This window comes from Cyprinodon tularosa, unplaced genomic scaffold, assembly GCF_016077235.1.
Source record: "Cyprinodon tularosa strain WSP-4 unplaced genomic scaffold, ASM1607723v1 ctg363, whole genome shotgun sequence".
In the NCBI taxonomy this organism is placed as follows: domain Eukaryota; kingdom Metazoa; phylum Chordata; class Actinopteri; order Cyprinodontiformes; family Cyprinodontidae; genus Cyprinodon; species Cyprinodon tularosa.
In genome coordinates, this window is record NW_024039078.1 from 504,970 (window position 1) to 521,683 (window position 16,714).

General features: G+C 37.9%; 1 protein-coding gene across 4 annotated transcripts in view; it reads right to left on the reverse strand.

Annotated features, from left to right (window-relative positions):
* Positions 1-16,714, reverse strand: part of si:zfos-2326c3.2 (misshapen-like kinase 1) — a 124,643-nt gene that overhangs the window by 12,773 nt on the left and 95,156 nt on the right. For 3 of the 4 annotated variants that reach the window (XM_038295948.1, XM_038295950.1, XM_038295946.1), the window contains 3 exons: positions 14,211-14,366; positions 1,236-1,379; positions 936-1,070 (listed from right to left, as the gene is read on the reverse strand). In XM_038295948.1, the coding sequence (XP_038151876.1) occupies positions 936-1,070; positions 1,236-1,379; positions 14,211-14,366 (435 nt within the window). The remainder of the gene's footprint in view (positions 1-935; positions 1,071-1,235; positions 1,380-14,210; positions 14,367-16,714) is intronic. The other variant, XM_038295949.1, reaches the window with a different exon arrangement.

A 16,714-nucleotide genomic window follows, 5' to 3' on the forward strand; every position in this document is an offset into this window, starting at 1 on the left:
CTGAAGTCATAAAAGTATCTTTAATTAATGCTGATATTGTATTTGGTCAATACTCAAAGCTGTGATATCTGCATCATATCGGAAATGAAAAAGTCTGTTTCCTCTTGGAAAGAACCGCATCATTTCCAGTGTGACCTGACTATAACTAGACTTCCACTGTTTCCTTCTCTCTCCTTTATTCATTTTTCTTCTTACCATCCATGTTGGCACTGATGTGTCTCTTTTGGAAGCTGACTCTGTTCAGTTTCCCACTTCATTTTTCCACAGTGTGGCAAAGTAAAACAAAATCAAAACAAGCTTTCACCACAGATTAACTTGTAACCTTCCATATATCACCTTTAACTTTTATTTTATACAATATTGGGAATTCAGTTTATATCAGATTAATTTTACTCTGGTGTAAAGCTTTAGTAAGGTCTGGTCATTCTAAAAGGATTTATTTTTTTATACTTTGAATACAAAATTTCCCTGGTTGCCTAGTTTCTGTATATTTCTGCACAGTGATAAATTATACCTTTTCAGGTTTACATTTAATTCAAATATCACGAATATCTGGGTTAAATTTGTTTCAATCTTTTTGTTAAAGTAATGCAGGACAGACAATGAAACCAGAAGACTAAAACTGGCCAAAGAATTGTTTTTAAACTAAGAATAAAATAGAGACCTTTTCAACATTTCTCCATCCCTTTCTTTTAGTCTTTCTTTCCTCTGGGACCTTTAACAGCAGCATGAACACCTCATGTAGAAGAGACCATTTCTCCACTCTTGTCTTAATAACTAAGCAGCCTCTAACAGCTAATTATTAGGCTCCATCCAGCTTGACAGCCTCTGCATCCCCCCAGCATGATGCTGCCACCACCCTGTTTCAGACTGGTTTTATTTTTTGAGGCAGAAAGAACTTTGTTCCACATGTTTCCACTGCGGCGTCCACTTACCCACTTTGTAGTGTACACAGCCCTCCAGGTCTCCCACTGAGGTCCAGCCCTGCCTCTTCTCCACTTCTGGGTCGTTATGGAGGATCTTGTTCCTTAACCAGGACAGGTAATACAGACGCAGCTTGTTCTTTTTGCCTGCAGGGTTTAAAAGATGGAAGAAGTCTGAGGGTCTCTCTAATACCATCAAACACTATCTCAACACATCATCCAGTTATGGATGTGTACAAAGCTGAGGAAGAGGAAGAGTGAGCCTTTATCTTTGGAGATCAAAACTGTGACAGCTCCTTGTGGATCACGTACCTGAAATTGTAATCAGGACATTGAGTCCCTCCAGTACTTCCATCTGCTGAAACCTTCGCCTGCTGATCAGAGAGTAGACCTTCCCTTGTCCGCTTCGATCCAGCAGCCAGAGGCCGTTTTCTGTTCCCACCAACAGATTCACGCCTGCAGAACCAAAAACACACATTCCTCACCACGGATACCGACACGGGCCGGAACACAACGGTTGCGCATTACTTTTTAATCTCCATCTCACACTGACTGTGTATAGAGAGGCTCCGACTAGGCAGGGTGAGCAGATCTGCACTGTTTTTCACTTCTGTCTCTGTGCTATAGACAAATAAAAACAATTTACCACATTTGACTTAAACAAATTATGAAAAATAATAATTTGTTTAAGTAAAAAATTAAAGGTCAATTAAAGACAGAGGTCATGGATTAGTGGACCTGGGTCCAGATCCAGACCCACCTGCTGGCTAATCTGGACCCAACCTGATTTAAAATATTTATAAACTAGAAAAAGCTGTTTCGGAGAAACAGCAAGTGGGAATGCTTTTGCTGAATGAATAAAGCTGAAATTAACTGCAGAACATATGAAAATGTGATAGGAAGTCATCAGAAACTTCAAACTGCAGAAAACAATTGAATCATCTGAAGATTTTTGTAGGGTAGAATTATTTGGCACTAAAATGGCAGAAAGAAACTCATCTTAAAAGCTGCACAGCCAAACCATACATAATATCAAGAATGTCATTAATATGTGCACTAGAAGGGTCTTAATATAATGTCTATCAAGTTTCTAGAAAAATTTCTAAAGAAATTTTGAAGTGGGGCCACCTACTGCCCAGAAACATGTCAGGCATGTTATGAATTAGCAGCAAACAGAAAAGCTTAATTCCTGTCCAGAAAAAGAGCAAAATTAAGCCAAGGTTCACAGCATAGGCTGAACAATATAAAATTAGCAGAATCAGAAAAGAAATTACAAAGAAAAAATTGAATCTTATCTGGTTGAAGAAAATATGAGTAGCTCAAGGATGGGAAGTAAAATGTTGAGGAAGATGGTATTGAATAAGTATCAAAATTTTGAAATTGTGCAAATGTCAAGACTTGGCACAACAATTTGAAATGATTTAAAATGTGTTGGTTGATCAGCATAAAGAAAACAGTGTCATCCTTAGAGGATTGAAAATATACAAACCTATGTGCAAGACTGACCATGAGAAGCAGAGGAAGGACAGAGAGAGAAGCTTATAGAAAGAGAGTTAATACCACTTAAGGAGCTGAATTTATAAAAAAAAAACTAACCTGCATGTTACGAGCCGCTGCAGTGATGAAAGCACCGTTGGCAGGCTTAGGCTGCATGTTATGAGGTTAGCAGATGCTGTATCTCAGTGTAAATCTTAGAACCTGGTTAAGAAATATGCTCTGAGGTCTGTGGACAACAGGCCTTGGTAGTGTAATTTGAAGAAATTGGTTGAATTTGGGTCATAGCTACAAGCCACACGGCACAATGAATGAGTGTGTGTAATGAAGAGGCTTTTATTTTGTAGAGTCCCTTTAGTCTTATTTTGAAAGTCTATCATGGATGTGTGTCAAGGGAAGGGTCATGCCCAGCAGTTATATAGAATCCATTTCTAAATATGAAATCACTGGTTTTCCATGTCATTGGGTGAATAGATGCTGTATTAGAGCGTAAATGGGAGACTTTTATTGTGAAATTCACTCCGGGGTATGTTTTGAAAAGGTCCCTAGAGTCTAATAGAAACAAACTGGTAGAGTTTGGGTCATAATGCTGATCCATTTGCATCAATTAATACGCGTGTATAATATAGAGGCTTTTATTTTGTAGGGTCACTGGAGTCTTATTTTGAAAGTCTAGCAGTAGTGTGTTGAGAAAAGGGTCAGACCCAGCAGTGATACTTGATGACTTTCCAATCATTAAATCATTCTTTCCCCTGTTATTAGGGCAGTAGATGAAGTGGCAATGGGAGGCTTTTATTTTGAAATTTGCTGTGGGGTGTGTTTTGAAAAACCCCTAGAGTCTCATTTTTAAAAAAAGTGGTTGAGTTTGGGTCATAATGTTGAGCCATATGCTGGGAAAAAAATATGAGTTTAATGTAGGGGCTTTTATTTTGAAGGGTCCCCGGAGTCTTATTTTGAAAGTCTATCAGGGTTGCGTGTGAAGGGAAGGGTCATGGCCAATAGTCATATTGTATCCACTTCCTAATGTTAAATCAGTGTTGTCTCCCTCCATTAGATTAAAATGTGCTGTTTAAAGTGGTGGAGGTAAAATCTCTTTGAAGCACGGTTACCTTGACGACGTTAACGAGCCTGTCAGTGACAGAGAGACATGCGCATCACTTTCGTTCCTTAGTTCTCAGGCTTTTTTGAATGGGATTATCAGCTCCGAACAAACGAGTGCTGAAGACAAACCGTAAATGGTATCTAAAAAATTCTTTCAGTCTAAGCGACAGCTAACGGTTCCCGAATGGGAGCGATACGAAAAAGTCTGTTTTTTTTTATTTTCAGTTCGGATTTTCAGAGAGCTCTCATTGGCTTTCTATTGGGGAAGTGTGGACTTCTTCGTGGTCTGGGCCAAACTGTCGGAAAACCGTAAATGCCACACAAATGAGGGTTACATTTCCTGAATCCTGACAAAAATCCCTACGTTTTGATGTAAAATTTATCTAGATAGAGTAAAAAATGAGCGAGTGAGTTGAAGCTGTTCGGCATGAGTGAAATGTTTGAAAACGCTAGAGTGGCACACTCTAGCAGCTGAACATTCCGTCCATAGACTTCCATTATAAATTTGAAAATCTGTAAAAATTGTTTAAAAGTTTGAAGCTTCACTGAAGCAAAACTGTAAAAGTTAGCTGAAAGCCGAGTTAAACAGTAATAGCAGAAAGATACGGAAACATTTTAAAAGTTGAATGGTGTTCTTAGCTGAAAGTATGCTGAAGTAGTTAAAGGGCAAAGTAGCTGAAGATTTAGTGGAATTTTTGAAGTTTTACATGCATTTCAATGGGACAAAAAAAGTCATAAAAAGCTAAATATTTAAAAAAGTATAATAGCTGAAGTTACCAAAAGTCATAGCAAGATAGCCCAGAAGAAGCTGAACGTTTTGATACCAAATTTGTTGAAATCGGATGAAGTATGAAGGAGTTGAAAGAGACGGAAAAACGTACGGAAAGTATAATAATAACTAGAAAAAGCTGTTTCGCAGAAACAGCAAAGTGGGAATGCTTTTGCTGAATGAATAAAGCTGAAATTAACTGCAGAACATATGAAAATGTGATAGGAAGTCATCAGAAACTTCAAACTGCAGAAAACAATTGAATCATCTGAAGATTTTTGTAGGGTAGAATTATTTGGCACTAAAATGGCAGAAAGAAACTCATCTTAAAAGCTGCACAGCCAAACCATACATAATATCAAAAATGTCATTAATATGTGCACTAGAAGGGTCTTAATATAATGTCTATCAAGTTTCTAGAAAAATTTCTAAAGAAATTTTGAAGTGGGGCCACCTACTGCCCAGAAACATGTCAGGCATGTTATGAATTAGCAGCAAACAGAAAAGCTTAATTCCTGTCCAGAAAAAGAGCAAAATTAAGCCAAGGTTCACAGCATAGGCTGAACAATATAAAATTAGCAGAATCAGAAAAGAAATTACAAAGAAAAAATTGAATCTTATCTGGTTGAAGAAAATATGAGTAGCTCAAGGATGGGAAGTAAAATGTTGAGGAAGATGGTATTGAATAAGTATCAAAATTTTGAAATTGTGCAAATGTCAAGACTTGGCACAACAATTTGAAATGATTTAAAATGTGTTGGTTGATCAGCATAAAGAAAACAGTGTCATCCTTAGAGGATTGAAAATATACAAACCTATGTGCAAGACTGACCATGAGAAGCAGAGGAAGGACAGAGAGAGAAGCTTATAGAAAGAGAGTTAATACCACTTAAGGAGCTGAATTTATAAAAAAAAACTAACCTGCATGTTACGAGCCGCTGCAGTGATGAAAGCACCGTTGGCAGGCTTAGGCTGCATGTTATGAGGTTAGCAGATGCTGTATCTCAGTGTAAATCTTAGAACCTGGTTAAGAAATATGCTCTGAGGTCTGTGGTCAACAGGCCTTGGTAGTGTAATTTGAAGAAATTGGTTGAATTTGGGTCATAGCTACAAGCCACACGGCACAATGAATGAGTGTGTGTAATGAAGAGGCTTTTATTTTGTAGAGTCCCTTTAGTCTTATTTTGAAAGTCTATCATGGATGTGTGTCAAGGGAAGGGTCATGCCCAGCAGTTATATAGAATCCATTTCTAAATATGAAATCACTGGTTTTCCATGTCATTGGGTGAATAGATGCTGTATTAGAGCGTAAATGGGAGACTTTTATTGTGAAATTCACTCCGGGGTATGTTTTGAAAAGGTCCCTAGAGTCTAATAGAAACAAACTGGTAGAGTTTGGGTCATAATGCTGATCCATTTGCATCAATTAATACGCGTGTATAATATAGAGGCTTTTATTTTGTAGGGTCACTGGAGTCTTATTTTGAAAGTCTAGCAGTAGTGTGTTGAGAAAAGGGTCAGACCCAGCAGTGATACTTGATGACTTTCCAATCATTAAATCATTCTTTCCCCTGTTATTAGGGCAGTAGATGAAGTGGCAATGGGAGGCTTTTATTTTGAAATTTGCTGTGGGGTGTGTTTTGAAAAACCCCTAGAGTCTCATTTTTAAAAAAGTGGTTGAGTTTGGGTCATAATGTTGAGCCATATTCTGGGAAAAAAATATGAGTTTAATGTAGGAGCTTTTATTTTGAAGGGTCCCCGGAGTCTTATTTTGAAAGTCTATCAGGGTTGCGTGTGAAGGGAAGGGTCATGGCCAGTAGTCATATCGGTCTGCGCCAGGTGACGTCAATGTTTACCTCGGGCGTGGTGCATCGTGGGAAAACCACCATAATAGGTGGAAAGTCGAGATAACCCACACGCGGCTGTTATTTCGGCACAATTGTTTACCAGAAATGACACGATCGTGTTGTGTGAGAGGCTGCCAGTCCCGGTGTCGTGCCAAGGTAGTTATCCCTGCGAAAATTTGTATCCCCTCGTCGGGAGCGCGCACGGAGTAGGAAGAACAACCCGAGTTAACTCCGCTTCAATTCCAACGTCCAGAACTTGAAATTTGAAAGGTTTTATGTGTATGAAAGTTGAGCTTTACTGTTTTATTCTTTACTTCACATGTTATAGCAGAATATCGCCAGTGATATTGATCTAAAACTAATAATAAACACAAACGTTTGCTTGAAAGCTGGTCACTGACAGCAGTGTCTACTCCTCCCTCTGAAAGCAAACAGATCCTTGTTCTTTTCCACACGTTCATTAAAAAAAACCTCTCATTGTTTCACAGTGTCCAAATGTTCTCATCCCATTGAAAACTGTTGTAAACCATATACTTGTAATAAAAATGAAATAGAAAATGGAGTGCACGTGTAATCATTAAAGACTATATGCAGAAGGAAAATATTTTTTCCTGGTTGAAATTTAGTACTTAAATCTATATCTGTGTTTATAGTAACGTACAATTTATCTATGTTGTACTATCCTTAATAAACAGTTTGTCTTCTAACATCAGCCATTTTATTTCATCCCATATTTCCAGAACTGGCAATATGGGATGAAATAAAACCTGCTGTAATCTGTTACCCCAGTCTAAATCAGGCAAAAAAAAAGGCCCCATCTTTTTCATTTTTGGCTTTTAAACATCTTTTATGATGACAACTAACTCCTGAAACTTTGGAGTTGATTGACCTTTATTTCTTAAAGTTATAAGGGGGGAACAAATTATAGCAGGCCACCTGCTATAATCTGTTCCCCCTGTCTAAATCAGGCAAAAAAGGTCCCAGCTTTTTTCATTTTTGGCTTATAAGCATCTTTTATGATGACAACTAACTCCTGAAACTTTGGAGTTGATTCATTTTTGGCTTATAAGCATCTTTTATGATGCAAAAAATGAAAAAGCTGGGACCTTTTTGGCCTGATTTAGACAGGGGAGAACAGATTACAGCAGGTGGCCTGCTATAATTTGTTCCCCCCTTATAACTTTAAGAAATAAAGGTCAATCACATCAAAAGTTTCAGGAATAAATTGTCATCATAAAAGATGCTTATAAGCCAAAAATGAAAAAGCTGGGGCCTTTTTTGTCTGATTTAGACAGGGGGAACAGATTACAGCAGGTTTTATTTTATCCCATATTGCCAATTATGGCAAAATGGGGTGAAATAAAACAGCTGATGTTAGAACACAAACTGTTTATTAAGGATAGTACAACATAGATAAATTGTACGTTACTATAAACACAAATATAGATTTAGGTACTAAATTTCAACCAGGAAAAAATATTTTCCTTCTGCATATAGCCTAGTCTTTAATGATTACACGTGCACCCAATTTTCTATTTCATTTTTATTACAAGTATATGGTTTACAACCGTTTTCAATGGGATGAGAACATTTGGACACTGTGAAACAATGAGAGATTTTAAAGGAAAGTGTGGAAAAGAACAAGGATCTGTTTGCTTTCAGAGGGAGGAGTAGACACTGCTGTCAGCGACCAGCTTTCAAGCAAACGTTTGTGTTTTATAATCAGTTTTAAATCAATATCACTGGCGATATTCTGCTACAACACGTGAAGTAAAGAATAAAACAGTAAAGCTCAACTTTCATACACGTAAAACCTTTCAAAATTTCAAGTTCTGCACGTTGGAATTGAAGCGGAGTTAACTCGGGTTGTTCTTCCTACTCCGTGCGCGCTCCCGACGAGGGGATACAAATTTTCGCAGGGATAACTACCTTAGCACGACACCGGTACGGTAATTTCGCATTCTGTTTACTTTTTTCCATATAGTCAGATAAACAAACTCAATCCTTTAGTCCTTCGTTTAGCTATGTTGCGGTTGTTTACACTACGCCTTTTCCACCAAAAATGGCGTCTTAGCAACAAATGTCACGTGACTGGCGGAGACCGATTGTATCCACTTCCTAATGTTAAATCAGTGTTGTCTCCCTCCATTAGATTAAAATGTGCTGTTTAAAGTGGTGGAGGTAAAATCTCTTTGAAGCACGGTTACCTTGACGACGTTAACGAGCCTGTCAGTGACAGAGAGACATGCGCTTCACTTTCGTTCCTTAGTTCTCAGGCTTTTTTGAATGGGATTATCAGCTCCGAACAAACGAGTGCTGAAGACAAACCGTAAATGGTATCTAAAAAATTCTTTCAGTCTAAGCGACAGCTATCCTTTGTCTCCGATTGGGGTAACTTTCATGGATGTAGCTCATTCATAACCTTAATGGGAAGGAGAAATATAAAGGTTGGAGAAATCCTGCTGGTCTCATTGAATAACATGCAGCACAACGGTAGAGCAGAACTCTCAAAAGCAAAACTTTCCCTCCGAACAAACGAGCGGTGAGCCGAAACCGTATTAGGTATTCAAAAAATTCTTTCACCGTGAGCGTCAGCCATCTTTGGACTACAACTGGTGTAACTTTCATATTTCTACAATATTTCGTCTAGGCGTGGTGACGATGTAAAAAAGTGTATAATTGTCAAAATCTTGATTTTGGGGTTCGGACAGATTTGTTACCCCCGAACAAACCTTTTTCCTAGCTAAACGATAAAAGATATCGACACACTTCCTTCAATGTGAGTGCTAGGAAGGTCTGAGGAACAACTTCCACAAGGCTCGTGTTGCTACGTCGAACGGTTCCCGAATGGGAGCGATACGAAAAGTCTGTTTTTTTTTATTTTCATTTCGGATTTTGAGAGATCTCTCATTGGATTTCTATAGGGAAGTGTGGACTTCTTCGTGGTCTGGGTTAAACTGTCGGAAAACCGTAAATGCCACACAGATGAGTGTTACATTTCCTGAATCCTGACAAAAATCCCTACGTTTTGATGTAAAATTTATCTAGATAGAGTAAAAAATGAGCGAGTGAGTTGAAGCTGTTCGGCATGAGTGAAATGTTTGAAAACGCTAGAGTGGCACACTCTAGCAGCTGAACATTCCGTCCATAGACTTCCATTATAAATTTGAAAATCTGTAAAAAATGTTTAAAAGTTTGAAGCTTCACTGAAGCAAAACTGTAAAAGTTTGCTGAAAGCCGAGTTAAACAGTAATAGCAGAAAGATACGGAAACATTTTAAAAGTTGAATGGTGTTTCTAGCTGAAAGTATGCTGAAGTAGTTAAAGGGCAAAGTAGCTGATGATTTAGTGGAATTTTTGAAGTTTTACATGTATTTCAATGGGACAAAAAAAGTCATAAAAAGCTAAATATTTATAAAACTATAATAGCTGAAGTTACCAAAAGATACAGCAGGATGGACCAGAAGAAGCTGAACGTTTTGATACCAAATTTGTTGAAATCGGATGAAGTATGGAGAACGAGTTAGAGACGGAAAAACGTACGGAAAGTATAATAATAATAACTAGAAAAAGCTGTTTCGGAGAAACATCAAAGTGGGAATGCTTTTGCTGAATGAAAAAAGCTGAAATTACCTGCAGAACATATGAAAATGTGATAGGAAGTCATCAGAAACCTCAAACTGCAGAAAACAATTGAATCATCTGAAGATTTTGTAGGGTAGAATCATTTGGCAGTAAAATGGCAGAAACAAACTCATCTTAAAAGCTGCACAGCCAAACCATACATGATATCAAAAAATGTCTTGAATGTGGGCACTAGAAGGGTCTTAATATAATGTCTCACAAGTTTCTAGAAAAATGTATAAAGAAATTTTGAAGGGGGGTTTACCTACTTTCCAGAAACATGTCAGGCGTGTTATGAATTAGCAGCAAACAGAAAAGCTTAATTCCTGTCCAGAAACAGAGCAGAATGAAGCCAAAGTTCACAACATAGGCTGAAAAGTATGAAATTAGCTGAAGTAGAAAAGAAATTACAAAGAAAAACTTTAATCTTATCTGGTTGAAGAAAAAATTAGTAGCTTAAGGATGGGAAGTAAAATGTTGAGGACAATGGTAATGAATAAGTCTTAACATTTTGAAATCATATGTGGAAATGTCAAGACTTGGCAAAACCATTGGAAAATTATTTAAAATGTGTCGGTTGATGAGCATAAAGAAAACAGTGTCATCCTTAGAGGATTGAAAATCTACAAACCTATGTGCAAGACTGACCATGAGAAGCAGAGGAAGGACAGAGAGAGAAGCTTATAGAAAGAGAGCTAATACCACTTAAGGAGCTCAATTTATAAAAAAATTGAACCTGCATGTTACGAGCCGCTGTGGTAATGAAAGCACCATTGGCTGGCTTAGGCTGCATGTTACAAGGTTAGCAGATGCTTTATTACAGTATAAATCTTAGAACCTGATTAAGAAATATGCACTAAGGTGTGTGGTCCACAGGCCTTGGTAGTGTAATTTGAAGAAATTGGTTGAGTTTGGGTCATAGCTACGAGCCATACGGCACAATGAATGAGTGTATGTAAGAAAGAGGCTTTTATTTTGTAGAGTCCCTTTAGTCTTATTTTGAAAGTCTATCATGGATGTGTGTCAAGGGAAGGGTCATGCCCAGCAGTTATATAGAATCCATTTCTAAATATGAAATCACTGGTTTTCCATGTTATTGGGTGAATAGATGCTGTATTAGAGCGTAAATGGGAGACTTTTATTGTGAAATTCACTCCGGGGAATGTTTTGAAAAGGTCCCTAGAGTCTAATAGAAACAAACTGGTAGAGTTTGGGTCATAATGCTGATCCATTTGCATCAATTAATACGCGTGTATAATATAGAGGCTTTTATTTTGTAGGGTCACTGGAGTCTTATTTTGAAAGTCTAGTAGGGTTGTGTGTTGAGAAAAGGGTCAGACCCAGCAGTGATACTTGATGACTTTCCAATCATTAAATCACTCTTTCCCCTGTTATTAGGGCAGTAGATGAAGTGGCAATGGGAGGCTTTTATTTTGAAATTTGCTGTGGGGTGTGTTTTTAAAAACCCCTAGAGTCTCATTTTTAAAAAAGTGGTTGAGTTTGGGTCATAATGTTGAGCCATATGCTGGGGGAAAAAAATATGAATTTAATGTAGGGGCTTTTATTTTGAAGGGTCCATGGAGTCTTATTTTGAAAGTCTAGCAGGGTTGTGTGTGAAGGGAAGGGTCATGGCCAGTAGTCATATTGTATCCACTTCCTAATGTTAAATCAGTGTTGTCTCCCTCCATTAGATTAATATGTGCTGTTTAAAGTGGTGGAGGTAAAATCTCTTTGAAGCACGGTTACCTTGACGATGTTAACGAGCCTGTCAGTGACAGAGAGACATGCGCTTCACTTTCGATCCTTAGTTCTCAGGCTTTTTTGAATGGGATTATCAGCTCCGAACAAACGAGTGCTGAAGACAAACCGTAAATGGTATCTAAAAAATTCTTTCAGTCTAAGCGAGAGCTATCCTTTGTCTCCGATTGGGGTAACTTTCATGGATGTAGCTCATTCACAACCTTAATGGGAAGGAGGAATAAAAAGGTTTGAGAAATCCTGCTGGTCTCATTGAATAACATGCAGCACAACGGTAGAGCAGAACTCTCAAAAGCAAAACTTTCCCTCCGAACAAACGAGCGGTGAGCCAAAACCGTATTAGGTATTCAAAAAATTCTTTCACCGTGAGCGTCAGCCATCTTTGGACTACAACTGGTGTAACTTTCATATTTCTACAATATTTCGTCTAGGCGTGGTGACGATGTAAAAAAGTGTATAATTGTCAAAATCTTGATTTGACAATGCATAAGCATTCCCACTTGATAATAAAGAGAAACAGAAAAACAATAAGTGGGAATGCATAAGCATTCCCACTTGATTACTGCATGTTGTCCATTGACAGTGTCTAACTTCTCTTGCACTGCTTTTCCTATTAATATGGTAAAGCCCTGTGGAGCGTCCGACACCAGGCTGCATGTGATGCTAATTAGCCAATGAGCTGCTGTCAGTCTGGGTTGCTGCTGCTGCTACTTTTAGACACAGCAGGCAAACCGGTGGCAAGCCGGGCGATGGGAAAGAAGTAGAAGATGATGAGAAAAAGAGAGCAGAGAAAGAGTGGACTGCTGGAAGAACTGTGGTGAACTGGTGAAAGAAAAGTGAAATGGTGCTCAAAGATGACCCTGCACATTTAGAGGATGTTTGGCTCAACCTGCTGCTGTGAAGCAGGATTCTCCACCATGAACAGAATCAAAAATAAATATGGATCAAGACTCAAAATGAGCTCCTTGATATGTGCTTTAGAATGGCTTTACCTCCATTTAAACCCAGGTTTAAAGCCTTGCAGGGCAGCATAAAGCCCACTGCCAACATTAAGACAGAAAAAAGAAAAATAAAGATCAGTTCAGGTGTTTTATAAAATATGTGAATCAGGAAATTGCCTGTATACCAAACTGAATGGTTGCTGTTCTCTACTTAAAAAAAAACACTCTAGATTTTAAAGTGTAAAAATGCCTTTAATTTTTAATTTTTTTATTTATTTTTTTATTCAATGTATAACATGGATGCATGAAAACCTGCATTTTAGCACGATCCGTCCTGCCATGCCCCATCAGCTCATATACGCATCCAGATATACATTCGGGTCACCCTCAATTTTATTTTGTTGAAAAGACCTAGATGATGTTTTTCGCTCCCCAAAATAGTAAGTGTACTAAAATATAATGTGTTAAAGGTTAATAATGTATTTCATGAGAAAGTAAATGCCTTAAAATGCTTTCTGTTTTATCACTCGTCTCTTTCCGATCTGCACAGGAGATGAGATCCTATGTCACTTTCGGGAGCTAACTTTGGATTTAAAAATAAGTCTAGTCTTTTTGAGCTTTTATGTTTTCGTTTCATGTTAACATTATATCATATAGTGCGTAATCTAAAGAAAGGAACAACTAAAATGCAGATTGTTTAGTCAGATTTTGGCGGACTGCTCTGAGCATGTCCCATGATGACGTCAGAAAAGCAGTTTAACAAAGAAAATGTAAAAAGCATCAAAACTGTATCAGAAAAGTTAGAAAGCTTTTATTAAATATGTGTATTAGTATTCTTTAGTTAGTTAAGGATAGAAATAAGTAATTTTAGTACCATAATGACATTATTTATGGACACCCGGATGTATATCTGTTGGCGCATGTGAAGGACAAATCGTGCTTCCAGGACGGATCAGTTAGTGACACTGTGCTTCGAGCTCTCCTATACCTTTGCATTGCAGAGGAGCTACTGCGCATGTACTGCTTTTAATGAGAGTCAATGGGCAAAGAATTTTGCACATAAAGCGGAAATACGTCACCAAGTCCACAAAAAAAAGGAACGACGCTTCACTAGTCATTAAAGATTAAGCATGTACCTTGCACATCTAAGAAACACACATGAATATATTTCAAAATAGTTTAAATGTTAATAGAAAATTAAATTATAAAAAAATATCTATATATGTTTCTTAATCAGGGTCATTGGGTGGATGGGGCGGCACCCTTGCGCCCCCTAATGGCCAGCTGCCACTGGCTTTAGGGTAATAATAGTTTAATGAAGCACTAGAGACAAGAAAAGAGAAGAGGATCAAATAGGGGCTCCAGTAAAAAACATTCAACATCAGCTTAGAGAGTTTTGCAGATGTATTTCATCTCTATTGTGAAATCAGAGCACTATCAAAGGGATAAACCACTAATAAAAACCTAGCCTAATAAATGTAATATCACAATTATTTTAACTGTTTATAAAAATTAAAGAAATCAATCAATTACTCCTGTTAAATGTAGTTAAATATAAATGAATCCAATGAGAGAATCATTTGAAGAAGTGAACTAAAAAATGTAGAGGTTCCTTGGGTCCAGAACGGTGCTGGTTTCTGTATCAGGGATAACCTTTTCTGTCTGCAGTGATCAAAGCTAAAAGTGCACAGCTTAAAAACCAATTAATTCAGATGTTACATTTAGGAGCAGGCAGTAAAAATCAAACTACGAACCCCACAATCCAGCACACAGAACCTCAGCGTTGAACTTCTTCTTGTACTTCCGGATCTCCGGGCTGTCGCTCTGCGGCCGTATGTTGGTTGGGTTTACGTTCACTACTGAGCCCTTCCTGTGAAACTCCCTCTTCAGCGGCTCACCCTTCATGGCTGCTGCACAAACAGGACGGAAACAGGATTTAGCCGTTTTACACAGAAAAAACTCCAATAGTTCACAATCCAAACAGTGAATGTATTTTGTTTAGATTTTATGGAAAGACCGACAAAGCGCTGCACAGCTAGTGTAAAAAAAACCCAACAACAATGACTTGTGGATTATGAACCTATTTTAGGATTTCTTTCTGTTTTTACAGCTTTTTCTAAGAGCTTTATGCTCTGGCTGCATCTGTCTATTTTAGGATTTCATCATTATATTAATTATTCTTTCAATTATTTTCCTGATAAAAATATTTTAGTAAACAAGGCTCAATAAATTTGAACTTGAAAGTGTCAAAAACTAGGAAGCTCTAAAAAATTCAGTCACAAAGTTAAGGAATCCTTTAAGATGGAGCCCGATAAATTAAACTAACTCATTTAATTCCATTCAGTTTATTTCTAAAGCTCCAATTCACAACTCATGTCATCTTAAGGCCCTTTACAGAGAAAATTCAACCAGATAATCCAGTCAAATTCATTCAAAGTTTTGTATCTCCAGATAGACGAAAGCTGCAGCAGAACCAGGCTCAGAGTGAGCGGCCGTCTAATGTGTCCGTCAAAGAAATGTGTCCGTCAGTGAAAAGGAAAGAAGAAAAAAAAAAAGAGAAGAGAAATTTAGAGAAAAGAAAAAAGAGATTAATAAAAAAAGAAGAAGAGATAAGAGAAAAAAATATATATAGTACCTCCTAGTTCACTCCACCAACTTTGGAATTAGACAAACAAGTTGCCTAATTCGGGCTTCGGCCTCATTAGTTTTATGGGGACATCTTTTTATGGAGAACAGTCGCATCGCTGCCCTCCTCAGGGCACTTGCTTGTCCATCATTTCACTGATATTACGCTGCCGTGCGTTATGCATAAGTTAGGCTGTTGTGGGACATAAGTTCTGAACTCATTATGTATACTCTATGTATATGTCTAAACTTACAATAATATATAGAAAGTTCAGCTATGCTTGCGTTTTAGGAGATTCTGGGACGTCAGGTAAGGTGTGACAGGGCCCTTAGGAAGGCCAGCTCTGTGATTGGATGCCCTCTGCACTCATTGCAGGAGGTGGGAAACAAAAGGACCCTAACTAAAATAACATCTCTGTTGGCTAATGTTTTCCACCCCATGCATGAAGCTGACAGACTGCTGCACCCTAAATGCATCAGGGAGCGTTATCACAGATCCTTCCTCCCAGCAGCTGGAAGACTCTATAACCACCACTGTTCCCAACAACCTCAATAAGTTGTTACATTCGGGCTGATTTTGAACAGTTTTTACCTTAGTGATTTAAAGTCGTAGGGAATCGGCTGTTCCAGCATTTCCGAATTCTCCCGAGTGGTGCACGACTTTACACGAGTGAATAAAGTAAATGTGTTTGCTTGATTATCAAGAGGGCGGGATTGTTGTGGTGGAAGGTTCGCAAGTAAGTTTGGTTGTGGCCGGTTTCTCTAAAGCATCTTGCTAACCAGTTAGCAACTTAGTGCTAGTAGGTTCCCAATGGGAAATTCCATTGGGACCAAGTAGCACTAAATTGGTGACTTAGAAACGACACTGTCAAGGAACGCTATGGACAGAGGAAACATGCAAGAGGAGGAGAGTTTGAGTCGAAGGTCGTGGATGAGTCTCCTCCGTCATCCATTTTTTATTTAGAGGAGGAAAGCGGGGATGAAGATGTTGTGGAAGAGGACGCCAGGGCGGCAGAAGCTTGGTTTGATGTAGAAGTCTTACAGCCGTACAAGTAAATTATTGTTATTTCTTATTTTAACCATTGCGTATATTAGCTGCTACATATGAATCAAGATGCTATGAGTGAAAAAATTAGATTGACCGTTGATATATAATTGGCCGAATTTAGGTTTTCAGTCTGACGTATAACTACCTGGCCTGCATAAGATAACAAAAAAACCACAGAATTTTAAGACAAAATAAATTTTACGACAGAGTTTTTTTTTTTTTAAATAGACATTTTCTAAATTTTGGGACAATATCTTCTGATAAAGAATACATTTATATACGTACATGTTTAAGCCAGAATGATTTGGCATTTAAATATGATTCCCCTATGACTTTAAATAAAATGCTGCTGTTATTTGTGCACATCTCTGATGTTGCTGCTATCCACTATTGTAAAAATGTTCACAGCTGTTTATTGATTATTCTTTAGGTGACTGCCCAGTTTTCATATTTGTAAAAAATAAACAGTCACTTAGTCTGTTATTTTTATACACTTTAAGGTTCACATTTGTGTGACCACCTATGCTGTAATGTTTTTGCTGCTGTAAAACCACAATTTTCACATTGTGGGACAATGAAGGGATT